The 18,657-nt window shown below is 56.3% G+C and overlaps 7 protein-coding genes across 8 annotated transcripts; 3 read left to right on the forward strand and 4 right to left on the reverse strand.

Annotated features, from left to right (window-relative positions):
- Positions 1-682: 682 nt before the first annotated feature.
- On the forward strand, positions 683-3,296 carry LMH87_009617 (uncharacterized protein; the record flags this gene model as incomplete). The annotated part of the gene is made up of 7 exons (XM_056196643.1): positions 683-728; positions 820-843; positions 937-963; positions 1,248-2,410; positions 2,457-2,717; positions 2,765-3,169; positions 3,231-3,296. The coding sequence occupies 7 exons, from the start codon at positions 683-685 to the stop codon at positions 3,294-3,296; spliced, it is 1,992 nt and encodes a 663-aa protein (XP_056053770.1).
- Positions 3,297-3,600: 304 nt separating this feature from the next.
- On the reverse strand, positions 3,601-4,752 carry LMH87_009618 (uncharacterized protein; the record flags this gene model as incomplete). The annotated part of the gene is made up of 1 exon (XM_056196644.1): positions 3,601-4,752. The coding sequence occupies one exon, from the start codon at positions 4,750-4,752 to the stop codon at positions 3,601-3,603; it is 1,152 nt and encodes a 383-aa protein (XP_056053771.1).
- Positions 4,753-5,265: 513 nt separating this feature from the next.
- On the reverse strand, positions 5,266-7,182 carry LMH87_009619 (uncharacterized protein; the record flags this gene model as incomplete). The annotated part of the gene is made up of 1 exon (XM_056196645.1): positions 5,266-7,182. One exon carries the CDS (start codon positions 7,180-7,182, stop codon positions 5,266-5,268), a length of 1,917 nt encoding a protein of 638 aa, XP_056053772.1.
- A 1,812-nt stretch (positions 7,183-8,994) lies between these two features.
- LMH87_009620 (uncharacterized protein) lies at positions 8,995-11,533 on the forward strand (the record flags this gene model as incomplete). The annotated part of the gene is made up of 2 exons (XM_056196646.1): positions 8,995-9,061; positions 9,129-11,533. The coding sequence occupies 2 exons, from the start codon at positions 8,995-8,997 to the stop codon at positions 11,531-11,533; spliced, it is 2,472 nt and encodes an 823-aa protein (XP_056053773.1).
- An 887-nt stretch (positions 11,534-12,420) lies between these two features.
- LMH87_009621 (uncharacterized protein) lies at positions 12,421-13,103 on the reverse strand (the record flags this gene model as incomplete). 2 transcript variants are annotated; one of them, XM_056196647.1, is made up of 3 exons in its annotated part: positions 12,421-12,549; positions 12,644-12,746; positions 12,835-13,103. In XM_056196647.1, 3 exons carry the CDS (start codon positions 13,101-13,103, stop codon positions 12,421-12,423), a joined length of 501 nt encoding a protein of 166 aa, XP_056053774.1. The 2 variants fall into 2 exon arrangements, with proteins under 2 accessions (XP_056053774.1, XP_056053775.1); XM_056196648.1 differs by lacking the exon at positions 12,421-12,549 and having other exon boundaries at positions 12,670-12,760.
- An 890-nt stretch (positions 13,104-13,993) lies between these two features.
- On the reverse strand, positions 13,994-16,361 carry LMH87_009622 (uncharacterized protein; the record flags this gene model as incomplete). The annotated part of the gene is made up of 6 exons (XM_056196649.1): positions 13,994-14,020; positions 14,069-14,497; positions 14,585-15,706; positions 15,854-16,014; positions 16,103-16,119; positions 16,309-16,361. 6 exons carry the CDS (start codon positions 16,359-16,361, stop codon positions 13,994-13,996), a joined length of 1,809 nt encoding a protein of 602 aa, XP_056053776.1.
- Positions 16,362-16,812: 451 nt separating this feature from the next.
- On the forward strand, positions 16,813-17,319 carry LMH87_009623 (uncharacterized protein; the record flags this gene model as incomplete). The annotated part of the gene is made up of 4 exons (XM_056196651.1): positions 16,813-16,863; positions 16,914-17,090; positions 17,223-17,240; positions 17,317-17,319. The coding sequence occupies 4 exons, from the start codon at positions 16,813-16,815 to the stop codon at positions 17,317-17,319; spliced, it is 249 nt and encodes an 82-aa protein (XP_056053777.1).
- Positions 17,320-18,657: the final 1,338 nt, after the last annotated feature.

Consider the following 18,657-nt stretch of genomic DNA (forward strand, 5'->3'; position numbering starts at 1 on the left):
AATGAGGCTTCGGAGCAATGGAGGCCTTGCTGAGTTGGGGATAGCGGGAGCAGCAGCTGGACACAGGGAGCTGTAGCTCTAGTTATAGGGCGCTAGCCCACCGAAACAGCCTGTAATGTGTGGTGGAATGGCTGGACAAGAGGTACCTCCCCCACCATGACCCCAGGGTACCGGTACAGGACCAATGTAACCCCAGGACTGCAATGGAGGGGTTCACCCGGGCAGGCTTGGCTGGTTGGGTTGGCTGGGTGGGCGGCAAAGCACCACCAGCCAACTGCGGTGCAGCTAATGCACGGCAGCGTTGTCATGGCTCATAATAATAATACTGGTACCCAGAGCTCATCGGAGTAGTGGCAGCCAGTCTCGACTCGCACGCATGGCGACACCACCATCACCCTGCCCAATATAAAGATTCACTCCGGCCCCATCCCGTTCAACCTCTGACCTGCCCCTCTCTGTTCTCTGCTTTTCCATCTTATATCCTAGTACTCTTCTCTTTCTTACAACCATTCGAGATTTGCCTCTCGCCAGCTTCAACCTCTTTTTCGTGCTCGCCTGCCTCGTAACAGCTTGCACGCCTATACGACCACTACAGCGCCCACCGACCACCGTCTGAATACCCCGCGTCGCCGCTGCAAACGCACCTCCTACAACACCACACCACACATCACAGCTCGCGACCATGGCTGCTGAACAACCAAAGGTCCAGGAGGCCATTACCGCCCTTAGTATGTTTTCGCCGTCGTGCCCGCAGCAGACCCCAAAGCTGCGTCTCGCGACAAGCCTCCATGGCAAACAGCCTGCTAACTCAAATTCTAGGCCCTCCCCAAAAGATGCTGGACAGTACGCTTGCTCCATCCTCTATCCCCCCCTCACCTGGAATCTGATGTAACCAGGACCTCTTTTTTTTAAATTCTTACTGACCTGACAACATAGAGCACCCTAGCAAGCCCCACCTTGCCCGTAAGTTGACCCCTCTGCCTTTTGCGCCTCACTCTGCTGCAGCTCCTGAGATTGCGCGTGCGACGTGAGAATTGGTGGCTTTGCTGCCGAAGACGGAAGCGCAAAAATTGTACCCTCTTGACAGTGTTGTTTCTGCGCTGCTGTGCAGTTTGCGCGTTGCGACGCATCGCCAGTCTCGCGACGCCTCCCCCACCAACTTCACCCCACGCTTAGCTCTCCCAGCTAGCTTCCAGCTTCCGCCCGCCCGGCCAAGTGCTCCTCGGCTAACCCTCTCTTCTCTCTAGACCACGAAGAGTACCAGCAGCTCTACAAAGAGTCCATCGCAGATCCCACCAAGTTTTGGGGCACCAAGGCCCGCGAGCTGCTCTCCTGGACCCGCGACTTCCAGACCGTCTACAGCGGCTCCCTCCAGGGCGGCGACTCCAAGTGGTTCGTCGAGGGTGAACTCAACGCCTCGTACAACTGCGTCGACCGCCACGCCCTCAAAGACCCCAACCGCGTCGCCATCATCTACGAGGCCGACGAGGCCGAAGGCGGCCGCAATGTCACCTACGCGGAGCTCCTCCGCGATGTCTGCAAGGTCGCCTGGACTCTCAAGAAGATGGGTGTCAAGAAGGGCGACACCGTTGCCATTTACCTGCCCATGATCCCAGAGGCCATTGTCGCCATTCTTGCCTGTGTCCGTATCGGCGCTGTCCACTCTGTCGTCTTTGCTGGCTTCTCTGCCGACTCTCTGCGCGACCGCGTCCTCGACGCCGACTCTCGCGTCGTCATCACCTCGGATGAGGGCAAGCGCGGCGGCAAGCTCATTGGCACCAAGAAGATTGTCGACGACGCTCTCAAGCAGTGCCCCAACGTCCGCAACTGCCTCGTCTTCCGCCGCACCGGCACCGAGGTCCCCATGCAGGAGGGCCGTGACGTCTGGTGGCACGACGAGGTCGAGAAGTGGCCCAACTACATTGCCCCCGAGCCCATGAACTCGGAGGACCCCCTCTTCCTTCTCTACACCTCTGGCTCTACCGGCAAGCCCAAGGGCATCATGCACACCACCGCCGGTTATCTCCTCGGCTGTGCCATCACTGGCAAGTACGTCTTTGACATTCACGAGGGCGACCGCTACTTTTGCGGTGGCGACGTCGGCTGGATTACCGGCCACTCCTACGTCGTCTACGCCCCTCTGCTGCTCGGTGTCACCACCGTCGTCTTCGAGGGCACCCCCGCCTACCCCGACTTCTCCCGCTACTGGGACATCATCAACAAGCACCAGATTACCCAGTTCTACGTTGCTCCCACCGCTCTGCGCCTGCTGAAGCGCGCTGGCGACGAGTACGTCACTGGCGAGATGAAGCACCTCCGTGTCCTGGGTTCCGTCGGTGAGCCCATCGCTGCCGAAGTCTGGAAGTGGTACTCTGATATTGTCGGAAAGAAGGAGTGCCAGATTGTCGATGTAAGTACGATGCTTACCCCCGAGTTTCGCTTCGCTAACCTTTTAGACCTACTGGCAAACCGAGACCGGCTCCCACGTCATCACTCCTCTCGCCGGTGTCACTGCCACCAAGCCTGGCTCAGCCTCTCTGCCCTTCTTCGGTATTGAGCCCGCCATCATCGACCCCGTCTCCGGCGAGGAGATTCACGGCAACGATGTCGAGGGCGTCCTGGCCTTTAAGCAGGCATGGCCCAGCATGGCCCGCACCGTCTACGGCGCCCACAAGCGCTACATGGACACATACTTTAACGTCTACCCCGGCTACTACGTGCGTATTCTACTCCTCCATTTTCTTGCAGTCGCTAATCTTGCTAGTTCACTGGTGACGGTGCTGCCCGCGATTACGAAGGCTTCTACTGGATCCGCGGCCGCGTCGACGACGTCGTCAACGTGTCCGGCCACCGTCTCTCCACCGCCGAGATCGAGGCCGCCCTCATCGAGCACCATGCTGTTGCCGAGGCCGCCGTCGTCGGCGTCAACGACGAGCTCACGGGCCAGGCCGTCAACGCCTTTGTCGCCGTCAAGGAGGGCAACGAGATCAACGACGCCCTGCGCAAGGAGTTCATCATGCAGGTTCGCAAGAGCATCGGTCCCTTTGCCGCGCCAAAGGCCGTCTTTGTCATCACCGACCTGCCCAAGACGCGCTCCGGCAAGATTATGCGCCGTATCCTGAGAAAGATTCTCGCCGGTGAGGAGGACCAGCTTGGCGACACCAGCACTGTACGTACCAAATGCCTCGGATCACCATTGTGCCATTGTTTCAATTGCTAACTTTCATTAGCTCTCCGACCCGAGCGTTGTCGACCAGATTATCGCGACCGTCCACGAGGCCCGCGGCAAGAAATAAATAAATAAAGAAAAAAAAATCGAAAATAAGAAAAAAAGGCGGCTGAGATCTGGGACTGAATTGATACCAAGGATCGCAAATCTGATTTATCCTGCGCCGGGAGGAAATTGACATCTGCCACCGGGTAATCGACATATTTTGGATTTATAGTATTGATGCGTAATGATTTTTGAATAATGGCTTTCTTTTGACACTCTCTGTACTGCTGTGACCAACATGAGCCCAAAAGTGCCAAAAAAAAAAAGGACGTTTGATGCTCGATCGTGAGTCTACATACACACTGACTCATGTATGAATATATATACTATTCCTCGAGACCAAGTCTCTCATACTGCCTCACAAACTCCCCAAACAGCATCCTCAGCGCCTCCATCTCCATGCCATCCTCCTCCCCCTCCCCCTCCCCCTCCATGTAATTCATCATATTGTGCACCTCGAACGCAATCGCCAGCATGTACCCCAGCTCCGCCTCCTTCCCGACCTCTTCTCCCCCGTCCCCGTCCCCCGTCTCTGCATTCCACTGCTCCGCATACACCCTGCAGTAATGCGCCCTCTCCTCGGCCGAGTACGGCCGCGCGCCCGTGAGCTTGGACGAGGCGTCGAACCACTGGAAGAGCTTGTGCAGGAAATGCCCGCCAATGTCCACGCCGCGGTAGTTCTGAAGCACAAACTCAAAGTCGATGAGCACGACGCGCCGCGGCGACGGCGCAAGGGCGTCGGTCGAGGTCCGGAGCATGGTGTTCATGTACTGCACGTCGTGGATGCACCACGCCTTCCTGGCGCGCATGCCCTCCAGCCGCGCCACGATGCGTCCGATCCTCGACACAAAGTCGTAGTCGACCACATCGTCGACAGGCACCCCCGCGCCCTGCCCGACCCTCTTCAGCTTCTCCATGCCCCGATACCGCGCCAGCTCCCCCGTCAGCGCGTCGTAGTACTCCGCCACCGGCTTCCGCTCCCGCCTTGTCTTTAGCGCGTGAAACGCCGCCTGCGCCCTCGCCACGTCCGCCCTCGTTGCCTCGTCCTCCACATCCTTGGGCGTCAGCGTCCTTGCGTCTAGAAACTCGTCGACGCGTCCGTACGCGCCGTCGCTTGTCTGGAAGAAGCCGTACATTTTCGCCCCGCGGCCGCTCTGGCCGTAGTCGTGGCAGAGCTGCGCCTCCTCGTGCTTGTCAGGGACGAGGTGTTTGAACACGGCGATTTCGCCATCGAGCTCGCCGTTGATCTTGAGAAAGACTTGGAGAGGCTCTTTGGGGGTAATGCTAAGCGGAGAGGGGCGGGCGACGACGCAGTTGGTGTTGGCGTAGCCGGTGTGGTGCGTGACGAGGAGGGCGCAAGGGTCGACCGAGGGCCATTCGAGCGGGAGAATGGCACCGATGATGGCGTGGATGGTGCTGTTGGGGAGGGTGCTGCCGTCCGAGGGCATGGTGACGGGGATCTGTGTGCAGGTGACCATGGTGGGTGGGTGGCCTGGGGCGCGGATGTTCAGTTGCAAGGGAGATTCTAAAGATTCTGAAAGAAGCCGTTGAATTCTACCGTCTCTGTCTCTGGTTTGCGGCAGTGTTGGTCTTATTTAGATCAAGAAAGACCGATGTAGCTTCTTAGTTACGTAGCAGTATCCTGTGAGTCATCAGACGGTGTGTACTAGAGCGTGGGTAGTGCGTCATTATAGACTAGTAATAGTTCGGGTTTTCCGAAATTGGAAGATAACTGGGTTAAAGGATCGTAAGTTGACTCCAAATAGACGAAAATCGTCAAGTGGAAAGGCAGCTCATCTTCCATCCGTGCCGTCGATGCCGTGCCCGGCCCCACTCTGCCGGGCAGCGGGACCACGCCTCCGCCACTGCCCGTCACTGGAAGAATCAATCATTAAGGTCATGCCATGATATATGAATATTAGGTGTATAGTCGGTGAGAGACAAGCGTCCACAGTCAGTGTCATGCAAAAAAGCAGCCCCCAGCACCTGCACTAGACAATGTCAAACGCTTGATCCTGGTGCTCGCTCTCGTCCAGCCCCAGCTCGCCATACATGATGCCCTCGACGTAGGCTTCACCTAAATACCGATACACCGAGTCTTCTGGCCGTAGGATGGCCGGCACTCGACTACCCACCAGCGCCGTCACCACATCCCCGCGCTGCATCAGGTACGGCCCCAGCCCGATCCTGCCGTCCTCGGTCGCAAACAGCGTGCGGTTGCGTGCCATGCGCACCAGCCGCTCCCACGCAGCCGCGACGAACTTTCTCGGGTGCCTTGCCACAGTCTCTTCGCTGTCCGACAAGCCGTATTCCCAGATGTGGTGGACACTGACCGGGAGCAGCTCACCCCTCGGAAGGGGCTCCAGGCCGAGCATTTTGCGATTGAAATCATGGTAGCCATTCAGCTTCTCGATCTTACGGTAGGTATCCGCGGTAATGGCCCGCCAGAGGCGCGTCTCGGGCCTATCCTCGCTACCGACAGCGTCAAAAGCACAGAGGTATATAAAAGACAGCATGTCGCGGACGCACTCGTCGCGGTGGTGCTCCAGCGCGGAGGAAAAGGCGGCCGCCTGCCACTCCTTGGAGTCGTCCTTGGAGTCGAAGGCGCTAAACTGGAATGCGCACTTGACGATGCCACAGGCAAGTCCCCGCCGCTGCAGAATATTCCCGTCCACGATGGTAATCTCGGGGATGGTCTTCCGGGTGCGGAAGACGTGGAATGACCCGAGCTGGCTCAGCGGATTCTGCAAGCCGAGGCGGCCGATGCGACTCCAGTCGGGCACCCAGGTGGGCAAATAGCGAATATCCTTGGGAAAGGACGATAGCTCCAGGATGGGTTGCCGCGGGTCGCTCTGAAACATGGCCAAGGTGGCCGCCGTGTAGACGTCGCGGATCGCAATTGAATAATCAATTACGATACCGAGGTGGTCCCGGTCGGAGGCTACGCCAAGAAAGGCAAAGATGATGTCCCGCGGGTCGCGAGACTCGTAAAAGGGGCCCGACCAAGTAACGGTGTCGTATATTCGCGCCCGGCTGGTGAGAAAGAAGTGCAGCGTGGCGTCCGGCCGCGGGCCACGGATGTGGGCGTCGATGCCAAGCATACTCTCGTTGGCAGCGCTGGGGCTGAAGGTGTAGCCATCCCCGAGACGCGGTTGCCCTCCGCGCCATTCGGCCACTCTGGTCAAGGCGAGCATGATGGCATGGAAATGGTGTAAACGCATAACTTTCTGCCCGCAAAGCAGGATACCGCCCTTGGCGAGCATCAGTTCCTGCATGATCCAGCATCGGTTCCAGTGGGGCCGGCGTGCCAGAGCGGCGATGGCATCGTGTAGGCCTTTATCGTAAATGTCCGTAGTTTTGGTGAGCAGGCGGATGAACTTGCCCGTCTTGGTGGTAGAATACGGCTCTAGCGGCGCGTGGTCGAGGGCGCCCTCGCCGGGATACATGTCGGCCGCGGCCGCTTCTTTGCCCCAGGGGACGAGGAAGTCAAAGAGGCGGTCGCTGTCGTCGTCGGCGGGACCGATGGAAAAGTAGACAAAATCGGCGCTGGCAAAGATACGATGCATGTTGGCCACCTGCCAGTTCCTCTCGTTCAGGTCGTCAAAGTTGATGCAGAGGGCATCGACCCAGAGCCATTTGTTTCTGCTGCGTGTGTTACAGACCTGCATGAGGGCATAGTGCAAGTTACTGGAAACAGGCACACTGCGCCCGTTGACGATGATCTCAAAGGGAGTGGTGATGGGCTTTCCTGAGCTTCCCCAAGTATATGAGATGGCCCGGTACGAAGCTAGAGTGTTAAGAGAGGCAACACCCATATCAAAGTCAAATGTGGGCCATTCGGGGTCCCAATGCCGATATCGTATAAGCCGAATTTCAGCATCTTCTTGGCTTAGAGGTTCGAAATCCATTTCGTGGCGATGGTCATCTCAGAAGATTTGCCATGGTCGCTGGTTGCTGTTCCATGGCCTTTTAAGCCTCATCGGACGACGAAGGGCCTTTTTGTTACACGACATGTAGTTCATTGGAGATGTGGGCAGCCGCAACGGTCCGTCTGTTGCGGTGTTGTTCAAGGCAAACAAGATGAAATTCAGGGAGCAATTATAGAGTCGCACAGGCAAGTGTTGGTGCCGCCTGGCCACCGAGGACAGTCTGTAGCCAGAAGCGTAGGTGCCGGGCAGATCGGAGGCAAGATCCGCCGTCCCTCATGAGATGAGCATCGGATTGAACCGGCATTAGGGTCCTGGTCTCGAATAGGCGGAATGCTCGCAGGGTGCCAAGGAGAGCTTGGCTGTGGACCACATTGATACGAGGCCAGTCAGGGCCGCCGCGACTTTGACTGCACCCAGCGGCAGTAGAGCATTGATTCAACGTCGCACATGGTTGTCAGACGCTGGTATTATTTGTTTAGTACACAGCTTGGAAAGCAAGAGATTTTTTGTGCGAAATGGTCATTTATAATGAGGTGCGATGTGATGCTGGACCCGGTGTCGGCGAAGGGGCTGCACGACTCGAGAGCAGTTGGCTGGTAGGCTGACGTAATGCAACAAGGGTTCGGGTAGGCACAGAGCCGGACAGGACCAATGCCGGAGGTGTTTGGAAGGTGGGCATTTCAAACAGGCCGTGTTTTGAGGATGGGTGCGTAGGTAATGCGCGGGAGAGGGACAGGTGAGGATCAAGCGTTTGTTTGTTTCGAGGCTGACTATTTTTATCCATTCTCGATATCTGCACAATATTCGGCGATTTGGAAATTCCGAGGATGGAAATAAGCATGCAAATAGAGATGGAGGGCGACACTTTTTATTCCAGCAACAACCTTGCTAGCACTCTTAAAATACAGTGGCAGCTGATGGCTGGCGTGGCACGGCGCCACCAGGGCCTTCTGGGGCCACTGGAAGCCGCTGCTGGACACGCTAATTGGCTGTCGGCATCCTTCTGTCGGCGGAGTCTGGCCGCCTGGGGCGTGTTTCAGTGGAGCAAGGCCCTGCAGCCGCTGAGAGGCAGAGGCAAGAGGTTGACCCTCCCCGAGGTGCCAGTGCCTGTTGCTGGCGAAACCTGGCCAGCATGCCAACAGCCAACAGAACTAAAACAAATTCTGCTACTAGTTGTACACAATGTCAAGCGGCAAAAGTCGCATGCTTTGCCGGGAAACACAATAATACCTCACTTTTGTACTCTAATTTCCGTCCTGCTGCACGTCGACAACCGGCTGACTGAACTGCTGCGGCCACTCAGCCACCCAGCCAGCCCCAGAATATCCCCCTGGTCGGCCTCTCCAGCGCCTGTACTACAGTGCCTAAAGTAAGGGACAGGCTGCCTGTACTCTGGCGCGCCCACTGATCTGCTCCGCCTCCAAATCCCTCCGCCGCATCCTTTCCTCCACTGGTCCTGCCCAGCCAGCAAGCCTCTCAAACCTTTTCTGCATCATCCAAGCAAACGGGCCGCGCTCAAACCCTCGCTTGACGTTATACATTCAACGGTCGCGCGCACATTTTTCTCTACCCTCTTCGTCGCCCACGAACCTCGGAACTACATCTACGCTCTCTACATCGTACAACCGCTTCGCTTCATTCCACGCCCCCGGACCAGCCGGCTCTGACGATCCACCCCCGAGTGACCACTGGTAGAACCCGAATGGAGCCCTATCGAGTCTAACAGCATTTTCCGTATTATCCTGACGGACCAGCGACTGGACAAACGTCCTGCTCTCTGCCGGCGCGATCATGGTTGCGTTACGGTCCCTCGCGGCCGCCGTCGCCAGCGCTGCGCTATTCCTCCAGACGTCTCTCGGTAAGCCGCTTCATCATCGCTGCGGTCTTGTCACTTTTGCAGCGGCTAACCCACGTCTCAATAACAGCCGAATCCTTTAAGCGAAATCCTGTCGACTATGTCACCTTGATCGACAATGTCCAAATAAACACCCCGTCGCATCGAGTCAATGCCCAGTCCAAGTTCGACCTCACATTTACCCTCCACAAGGGCCACCAAACAGTTAGACTCGCCCTCGAGCCCAACGACGACCTCATCCCCGACGATCTGGCCGTCACCGTTCTCGGCGCCGATGGTGAAGTCGCTGCCGCCCACCCCATCCTACGATCCGACCATAAAGTGTTCAAAGGCCGCGCATTTGTACAGCGCTATGGCGTGCAGGGATGGTCAGCCGCGGGCTGGGCCAGAATCATGGTCCTGAAGGACGGGGACGAGCCTGTTTTCGACGGTGCGTTCCGTATCGATGGCAACAACCACCACATTGAGACAGCTGCCAAGTATCGCCTGGTCAAACACGAGGGCGATCCTAGCGTGCAGCTCCAAGACGAGGGGGCCGCGGGCAAGACCATGGTTGTGTGGCGCGACTCGGACATCACAACTCTTGACTACTCTCAGTCTGAGCTGAAGCGCCGAAGTGTCGGTAGCAGCGCACTCTGCGATTCGGACGCTCTGACGTTCAACTCCAAATATGACCCCATTGCACGAGACTTTAGCCCTCTACAGTCCATGCCTACGCACCAACTCTTTGGTCGTCAGTCTATTGATGGTGGCTCCGGTGGTGATCCTGCAGGTAATTTGATTGCTAGTATTGGCTCTGTCGATGGATGCCCTACGACGAAAAAGGTGGCTCTCGTTGGACTGGCCACGGACTGTACATATTGGGGCATTTTTGGCAGCAAGGACGCCATTCAAAAGCATGTTCTGGGCGTCGTCAACAAGGCCTCGGAACTATACGAGAGCACATTCAAGATTTCTCTGGCTGTCAGGAACTTGACCGTCATTGAAGCAAACTGCTCCAGCGGAGGCACCTCTGCGACGCCGTGGAATGTCGACTGCTCGCCAGACTTTAGCATTACTGACCGACTCAACACCTTCTCCAAGTGGCGAGGCAAGTCTCAGGATAAGAACGCTTACTGGACGCTCCTGACCAAGTGTCCCACCGACAACGCCGTCGGTCTGGCCTGGCGTGGCCAGCTCTGCCGTCAGGGATCTGCGCCCAACGGCGGCACCAACGATACCATTGCCGGTACCAATGTCGTTGTCAATGGCCCTACCGAATGGCAAATTTTTGCTCACGAGACGGGCCACACCTTTGGTGCTGTTCACGACTGTACCCCGGACCAGTGCCCCGTGAAGCCGAATGCCCAGTCTTGCTGCCCCCTCAAGGCCGGCGGATGCGATGCCGGTGGCCAATTCATCATGAACCCCTCCACCGCCAGCGGCATTACACAATTCTCCCCCTGCACGATTGGCAACATCTGCTCTGGTCTCAAAGGCAATGTCAAGTCGGACTGTTTGACGGACAACAAGAATGTTGAAACCATAACCGAGAGCGTCTGCGGCAACGGCATTGTAGAGCCCGGTGAGGACTGCGACTGCGGTGGCACTGATGGGTGCGGCTCCAACAAATGCTGCAACCCCAAGACCTGCAAGTTCGCGCAAGGCTCCGTCTGCGACCCGGCCAACGAAGACTGCTGTACCGACAGCTGCAAATTCGCAGGCTCAGACACGGTCTGCCGCGCCAGCACGAGCGACTGCGATCCTGAGGAAAAGTGTCCCGGCGACTCGGCCAAGTGCCCGCCTGACGAGCACAAGAAGGATGGCGACTCCTGCGGCAAGGACCTGGAGTGTGCTTCCGGCCAGTGCACCTCGCGCAACCACCAGTGCCAGGTGGCCGCGGGCGGTCTGACGCACAGCAACAACACCAAGGCGTGCCGCAACGACTGCCTGATGCTGTGTGAGTCGCCCTCGTTCATGGGTGGCCAGTGTGCCTTTTACAACCAAAACTTCCTCGATGGCACCAGCTGTAGCGGCGGCGGTCGCTGCCAGGACGGCCAGTGCAAGGGCAGCAACTGGTGGAAGGAGTTTACGCAGTGGTACACTAACAACAAGGCCATTTCCATCCCCGTCACCTGTGTGGTTGGTCTGCTGGTCCTTGCGATCCTCTTTTCGTGTGTGTGCAGCTGCGTCCGCCGCGCCGGCCGTCGACGAGTCAGGAAGCCCGTCACCCCAACGTCGTCCAACAATAGCTCGGCCGCGTGGAATCCCTATGCCAATAATGCACAATGGCAACCGCAGCCTGGACCGACGATGAGCGCTGCCAACGGGTTCGATATGCCTCCTCCTCCTCCGAGAAATGAGTTTTATAACAACAACATGAACAACAACTCGTTTAACAATGGTGGCGGTGGCGTGCATGATTTTGCACCGCCGCCGCACCCGCCTCCCACGTACAACTATGGAAACCGCGCGACAGGGCCTCGATATGCATAGATGATGGTTTGAAGCTTGGGAGGGACTATTACACTATTGCTTTTTTCTGCAAGGTTGTTTTTAGCATTGGATGGCGTTTTCTTGGGTTTCTTGGGTTATCATTAACAACTGAGCATTATTACTTTTTGGAATAGCTTTAGGATGAAGGAGAGTTTTTGGTATAGAAAGCTGTATATGAATAGACGTTGAGGTTTCTTGGTGGGAACGAACATGTCCAGTCTCTGCATCAGTGAAAGCTCAGCGGGCCATGATGCAAGTTACTAAAAGGGCAATTCACATGTTTAGATCGTCGCAGCATTTTCCTGTTGATGATGCGCCGGTGTATTCCTCTGTCAGTTTTTTAACAAAAGATTGGTTAATTTATTAGCCAAGAGCAGCTCCAGAACCTGTACGGGACGGCGGGCGACAGAGCAAGATTTCCATTGTGTAGTTTTGTTTTCAAAAGGCCAAGGATGAGGATAGGTATCTATAGAGCAATAAGACTGCCAGATCTCAACCAATGAGCATTCAGCTACGACAGGTGATCAACACCTGGAAAACATCTTCCGTAGTATAGTGGTCAGTATGCAAGCTTGTCACGCTTGAGACCCGGGTTCAATTCCCGGCGGGAGAGACCGCCACAGTCCACAGGACGTTCTTTTTGGCATTTTTGTTGCATCTCTATTGCCTTTTTGTTTTACTTCGCTGTGTAAGAGCTGGCAATAGTGTTTTTTTTTAGGCACAAGTGGGTGGTACCCTTTGCCATGTCATGCATCATGGCAGCATATTTCACCGACTTCTGGCACATGATCCAACGCCCGGGTTTTAAAGCAACAATAAATATCATCATGTCTTGTCATTATCATAACTCCGTGCTCATCTAATCGTGCATCACTTCTTGTTCCGTTTCAACGTCGTCGAGTCGCACGCGCCGACTGCTGCTGCTGCTGCTGTTGTTGTTGCTGGCGCTGCTGCTCCTCCTCGTCGGCAAACCCGCACAGCGCCATCATGAACCGATATCTCTGTCCTGGAATGCTCTGTTTTCCCCCAAGTCACACATTAGCTTTTACCTTTTCTTCTTGCAACTCGAGAATATTTGCAAAAAGAAAAGAAGGAGAAAAAATCACTCACATCATTCGCGCTCTGGGCATACATCATCAGCTGCTCCGGGCTGTCCAGCACCGCGAGCGCAAACTGCCTCTTCTCCCTCTCCTCAAAGCTCTCATTCTTCGGCCTGTATTCCCCTCTCTCTCCATCATCAGCTTTTCAATTCTCCCGCGCCCTCATCTGACCCAATTGCCCGAGATTGGTGAGAGACTTACACACTGCCGATCCGCATCCTCGAGCCATCCTCATCCTCGTCATCATCAAGATCCACATCATCATCGTCATCGTCTTCATCATCATCCTCATCCTCGCGGCCGTGGCCTTTGGTGTAGGGGTCCTTGCCGCGGGACTGCCGGTCGCGCATCGTGGCCGTCACGGACGACGAGTGCTGCTGCGAAACGCGCAGCTTGGACAAGGTCGAGGGCGAGGAGGCGGCAGAGGCGGGGGAGCGCATGGGGCGCGCGGAGCCTGGTGTTGACGACATGCTTCGCTCCCTTTCTATGCGTGATCTTGGTCTAGGCTGTACTCGCGAGGTAGGCAGATGAGAAAAGAGGTTGATGAGGCGTGTCTATACAGAAAGGAACATGGAATGGTGCGGGGCGTTTGACAGGTGCAGAATGGTTCGCAGGGTGGTGCATGCCACTGTGGAGTTGTCACCCTACGGCTCTGTATGTTGCCCCTCCTTACATAGGTACGAGCCAGCAGCGTGCTTCACCGTCAATTCGACCTCGGATGCACAGAGAAAAATGCCTTCCCTTTATATTTCATACGCCTATGGTATATCTTATAATTTACACTACTGGGAAACAGTACAACGGAAAAGATTAAAAAAAAGAACCAGCTCCGCGCTAGCCAGAAAAGAGGAAAAGCTTCCTCACCTCCAAGATATAACCCTCTCTCCATCAAGACTCCGAAAAACAAAAAAAAAACGAATGCAAACGATTCCTTCCCCTTTCCCAGTATTCGACCCCTGACCTCCCTCTCAAACGGTAGGAAATAGTCATACTCCCGTATTGCGACTTCTATGCGTCATGACAGAAATGAAACCACATGCAAAAAGAGATTGTTGTTCAACATTGGGCAGAGTATCCAGTACTCTGCCGATTCGGTCATCGTGTTCGTGCTCCTTCTTTTTTGTCGTTTTTTGTATCGCTTCTTGTTTCAAGTCCCAAACACCTTTTTTGGCTGCCGCCTTATACAAAAAAGATTTCCGTGGGGGGTAAATGTCTCCTGAGAATCAAGTATCAACATTATCAATCTTCTTGGCCAAACAGTATCTTGACAACGGGTCGACAGACGCGTGGCTGTGGCCCGTGATGCTGTGACGCTTGCCAAAGCACCATGTAAAGTATAGTTGTTTATATGTCGTCAATGTCATCTTCGAAAGTTTATAACAGCGAGCTAAAGGCTGTTAGTTGGCGTTCCAGCATCATGTCCAAGAAAACGTACCCGGCTATTTGATCCATAGGCCAGCTTTTGGCCCGTCATGTCCCAGCACAGGCAGTGCTCATCCTCCTCGTCAGTCTCCTTGGGGCTGAGCCAGCCAGGATGCGGTGGCCTGTTCCAACACGCGCGGGGCATGCTGGCGCTGCCCACCTTCCAGATGAGGACCTGGCTCGAGGTGGCGCCGGCGATAAAAGCTCCATCGGGCGTGAAGGCCAGACGAACAATGGGAGAGTCCATGGTGAGAAAGCACTCGGCTTTGCTCTCCGGTTTGCGGGCATTCCATATTAATATAGCACAGTCGTCGCCGCCGGTGGCAATCAGTCGCACGTCGTCCGGTACGGGGTGTGATGCGGGAAGGGGCTGCCACTCCATGGTAGTGATGGCGCCTTGGTGTGCGGATATAGATCTTCGTTGACCAGATTCATCCCAGAGCTGCAAATGTTAGTTCCTGCTCTCTCCTTTAATCCTCCATCTGCCTTTTTCTTAATGCCTAGTGGGTCATTTGGGGAATCAGCTTACATCGAGGACTCCCTTGTCGCTGGATGTGGCGGCCAATCTCGACCGCCGGTCAAACAATACTTGGGAGAAGCTGTCGTCATCCTTTGTCTCAAACTTGCGCACTTGCACGATCGAGGAATCGGCGCAATGCAGGCATGCGAGCAAGTCGCCGCCGCAGAGTAAAATGTCCGAGTCGCTATACCATGTCGCGTCGAGGGGTGTGGCGCCAATGTCCTGATTAGGGAGATGATGCGAGAGCGAGATGCCTGTTTTCGATGAGTAGACAGTTACAACGGCGCCGCCCTTTTCTGGTGATATGGCAAGCAGGCATGTGTTGGAGGGGTTCCATAGCAGCTTGACGACGGGCGGTTCAGGAACCTCCATGGACTGGACGTGGATGCCCTCGGCTGACCAGATGTTGACGGCAGCCTGAGAGCCCAAGTCGGCGGCGACGGCAATGGCAGAGCCGTCCGAGGTCCAGGCAAGGGCGGTGACTGTGGTTGTCCTGGGGGTATCGGGACTGATGAGGTTATGAGCATGCGACACGTGATCCTGGGACTGGCCGGGTGTAGTGGTACGCGAGACTGTCCAGACTCGGGCTAGCGCATCGGTGCCCGTAGCTGCCAATGCGGATGGGTCTTTGGGGTTCCACTCGCACTGCAGCAGGATAGGCGCATTCTCCGTGGTCGCAGGAGAGGTAGAGGCTGAAGCGGCAGCTGTGGTAGCCTCGGGATGGGTGGCGTCGTCGGCGAGGCGGATAAAGGTGGTGTTGGGGGTGAGCTCCTCGACTTTTTCGACCTGGGTGCCCTGTTCGGGGCCATCGGTGCGGGAGACGGGCTGAGGCGCCTGGTCGCCGTCAAGAGGCGAGGGATAGGCGTGGTTGTCCGAGTGGTCGACATCCATGGGGGTGGCGGAGCCGGGGGCGGACTCTGTGCCGTTGTCGTAGCCATTGCTGAGACGTGCGCGCTTTGGTGATGAGCCGTTGGCGTTTGTGATGTTTGGAAGGGAGCGCTTGCGGGCGGCCTCGAGGGCGACGGCGGCAGACTCTTGGTCGTATTCCTTTTTAGCTCTGAGGGGCGAATCTAGAGGCCCAAAGATGCCGTTCTTTATGGCCTCGGGCTCAGTGGTGACACCGATGGGCATCTGCGGGTGGGATGGATTAGCGACGAGACGGAGTGAAAGTGGCGGGAGTGACGGGACGGGATGGCGAGGGCGCGGACGAGCGCAAGGATGAAGCGTGGGGAGATGGGGGCGCGGGTGATGAGTGAGAGTAATGAGAGGGATCCTTACGCCTTTGCGTGCCTGCTCGCGCTCGAGGGCATTGTAGAGCAGGCCGCGATTGACGACGGAGACAAGAGCGTGGCCCTTGACGTGGGGCGCGAACTCGAGGTCGCGGTGAGGTTCGCGAACGTGCCATTCTTTTTGGAACTTGGCGGCGGTTTCACGATAATCTGGGAGAGGTGAGCAGGGTGAGTAGAGAGTTGGCCGAGGGTGCAACAATGGCGATTTGCGGGCCGCAGAATCGGGAAGAGGACGTACTGCCTTCCAAGAGGTACCTGTGAGGCTAAAGTTAGTACCAGGGGCGGGAGACGGGCGAGGAAGCCGGAAATGGGAGTTGAGCGAGTTGCAGGGCGAGCGGTGGGGGGAAATGAGGATGAAAATGACGGCAAATGAGAGCTGCGAGTGCGCTGATGCCAAAGACGGAAAAAAACTCGGGGGTACCGGGGTGTTTGGGGGGTGCGCACCTCCAGATGAGAAAGTTGACTCTGTCCGAGTCGAGAAACTCCTTGGTGACCATGGCGTTTTTTCCGGGCTGGGCTGTGGTGGTCAGGGAGACGGCGAATGCGCGCCCGGGACGGCGGCCGAGGGGGGCGGGCAGAGCAGGAGGTTGCGGCCAGATGAGAGAATTGAGGATGGCGGTGTCGACGAGACGAAGAGACGATGATTCGGGAGGTCGAGAGCGAGAGTAGGCGGCGAGTGCGAGCGCGAGAGCGTGGCGAAGAGACGATGAGGAGGTGAAACGGGGATATTTTGAGTGAGTGAAGATTCAAGAGCGAGATGAAATCCACAATTTGGGACGCGGGCGCACGACAGGCGTGGGAGCTGCAGTTGCCAAGTGCTAGCTTAGCCTGCATTGGACTGGACTGGACTGGACTGTGAACTCTGGAGCTAACTACTGGTATCCGTACATTTTTCGGCTCCAGTCCCCAGGAAGCCACAAGCTTCCCAAGGATGTGGCCACGGCTGGGATGCGGGTAAAAAGGGTGCTCAGTACCAGTACGGATAGACAGGCAAGACGGGTAGGTAGGTACGTACCTTTTCCGAACTCACAGCTATCACTGATCAGTAGGTAGCCACAACTCAGACTCGCCAGGGATGGACGACGCTGCGTTTGGCTGGCTGGCTGGCTGGGGGCGACTCGTGCCACTGCCAACCTATGCCTTGCCAACTGCCCGGCACCACCTGGCGGCCTGCGGCTGAGATCCCCTACATGGTTGATGGTCTGGCTGATGGTGGCCCTGAATTGGTTGGCGGGGTCTCAAGCCCCAGGCCCCAAGATAGGTAGCCAGTTCCAGCGGCCAACCAGCCGAAAAGAAGCCTGTCCCTCCCCTCCCGGCTGTCTGCCCCTACACGGCCGCTAGCCCGCCTCTGCCTGCAGCTGATGCCCGCCCAACTTGTAGGTAATGCAAGGTCCAAGGCCCCCAGCTGTGGATATCTCCCTTTTTTTTTTTGGCGCTAAAAGGACTTGCCAGTAATATTACCGAGAATTAAGTATCGAATTAAAAAATAAATAAGAAAGAAAAAAGATGAGCCGAATATTTCGAAACGCATCCCGTCGCCTGTCAGGGTCCGTCGTCCCCTCTCATGCCACGCTTCGTCTCCCCCTACCAGTACTCACCTAAACACCACTCCATCCCATACCATCCCGGCTCCCCCACGCATCACATGCACCTCACATGGGCGGCAGAAAATTGATAAAGTCGAGAAGCTGTGCACAGAACCTGTCAATAGTTCTTGTCCTGCCACCTGCATCGTGGTACCGACCCCTCGACTCCCGGCTGCACCGCCCCCAACCCTAGACAGATAGATGCTAGCGTTTTGGCATTTCCGATTGGCACAAGCACGTTTCCCTAGGGCCTGTAGGTACTCTAGGCCCTGCAGCGGTACGCTAACCCGCCAGCACGCCCCAGCCTTGCGTACCTACGTACCTACGTACTGGTACGTACTGGTACATAAGGCACCTCACACCTCAATCATGAACGGTCGATAAATTACCTTATTACTACCATCGTCATCAATCAACAACGTCACATCAAGACGACGCTATGCATACGACCAAACAAAGCATATTCACATCGCCACTGCACCCTACATCCAGCAGCCTCACACCACATCCACCAATCTGACAATCCACTGCGCGTCCCCAAACTCTAAATTCTCCGTCCTTTTTATTCCCCCAACTTTTTCCGGCCACTTGCACCTCGTGTCCGGCTGGCGAAACATGCCCCCTCTTCCTCTTCCCGCCCAGCCCCGGGAGCGATCCTGTCGCGCCCGCCCATTCTTTGCAAACAAAGCCTGTCCAATGTCCCTCGGCCGAGCTTGGGTGGTGAAGCTTGCTCGGCATCTGCTGTCAACCACGACCAGAAATCCTCGCACCGCCTGCACTGTCAAAGCAGCAACTACAGTCTCGGCCTTTCAACTACGCCGAACCGATCGACTTGGTATATTCCCCTGCTGCGGCCGGTTATGCTGCATCTGAGACAAGTCTTTCAGATCATCACGCTCCAAATACGTGACAGGCCGCCCTTGTTTGTGCCATAAAGGAGTAAAATGCCCGCCCAGTTGTCAACATTGCATTCAAAGCCGTCCTAGAGAATTGTTAAAAACATTGTAAATATATAGCAAGCTTGGAACTAGTGGGTACCCAAAACCACCATCAACAATAGATCTCGGGGGAAATTCGACCCAACTCTGCATAGACGATGCCATTGCATGCTGTTTCCCAGGAACCGTTGGTGGCCTAAGGCAGAACCACAGGGGCGTCCCAATCAGGCTTAGCGTCATATTACCAGCCAGCTCTCCCGAAAGCTCCA

This window comes from Akanthomyces muscarius, chromosome 5, assembly GCF_028009165.1.
Source record: "Akanthomyces muscarius strain Ve6 chromosome 5, whole genome shotgun sequence".
Lineage (NCBI taxonomy): Eukaryota > Fungi > Ascomycota > Sordariomycetes > Hypocreales > Cordycipitaceae > Akanthomyces > Akanthomyces muscarius.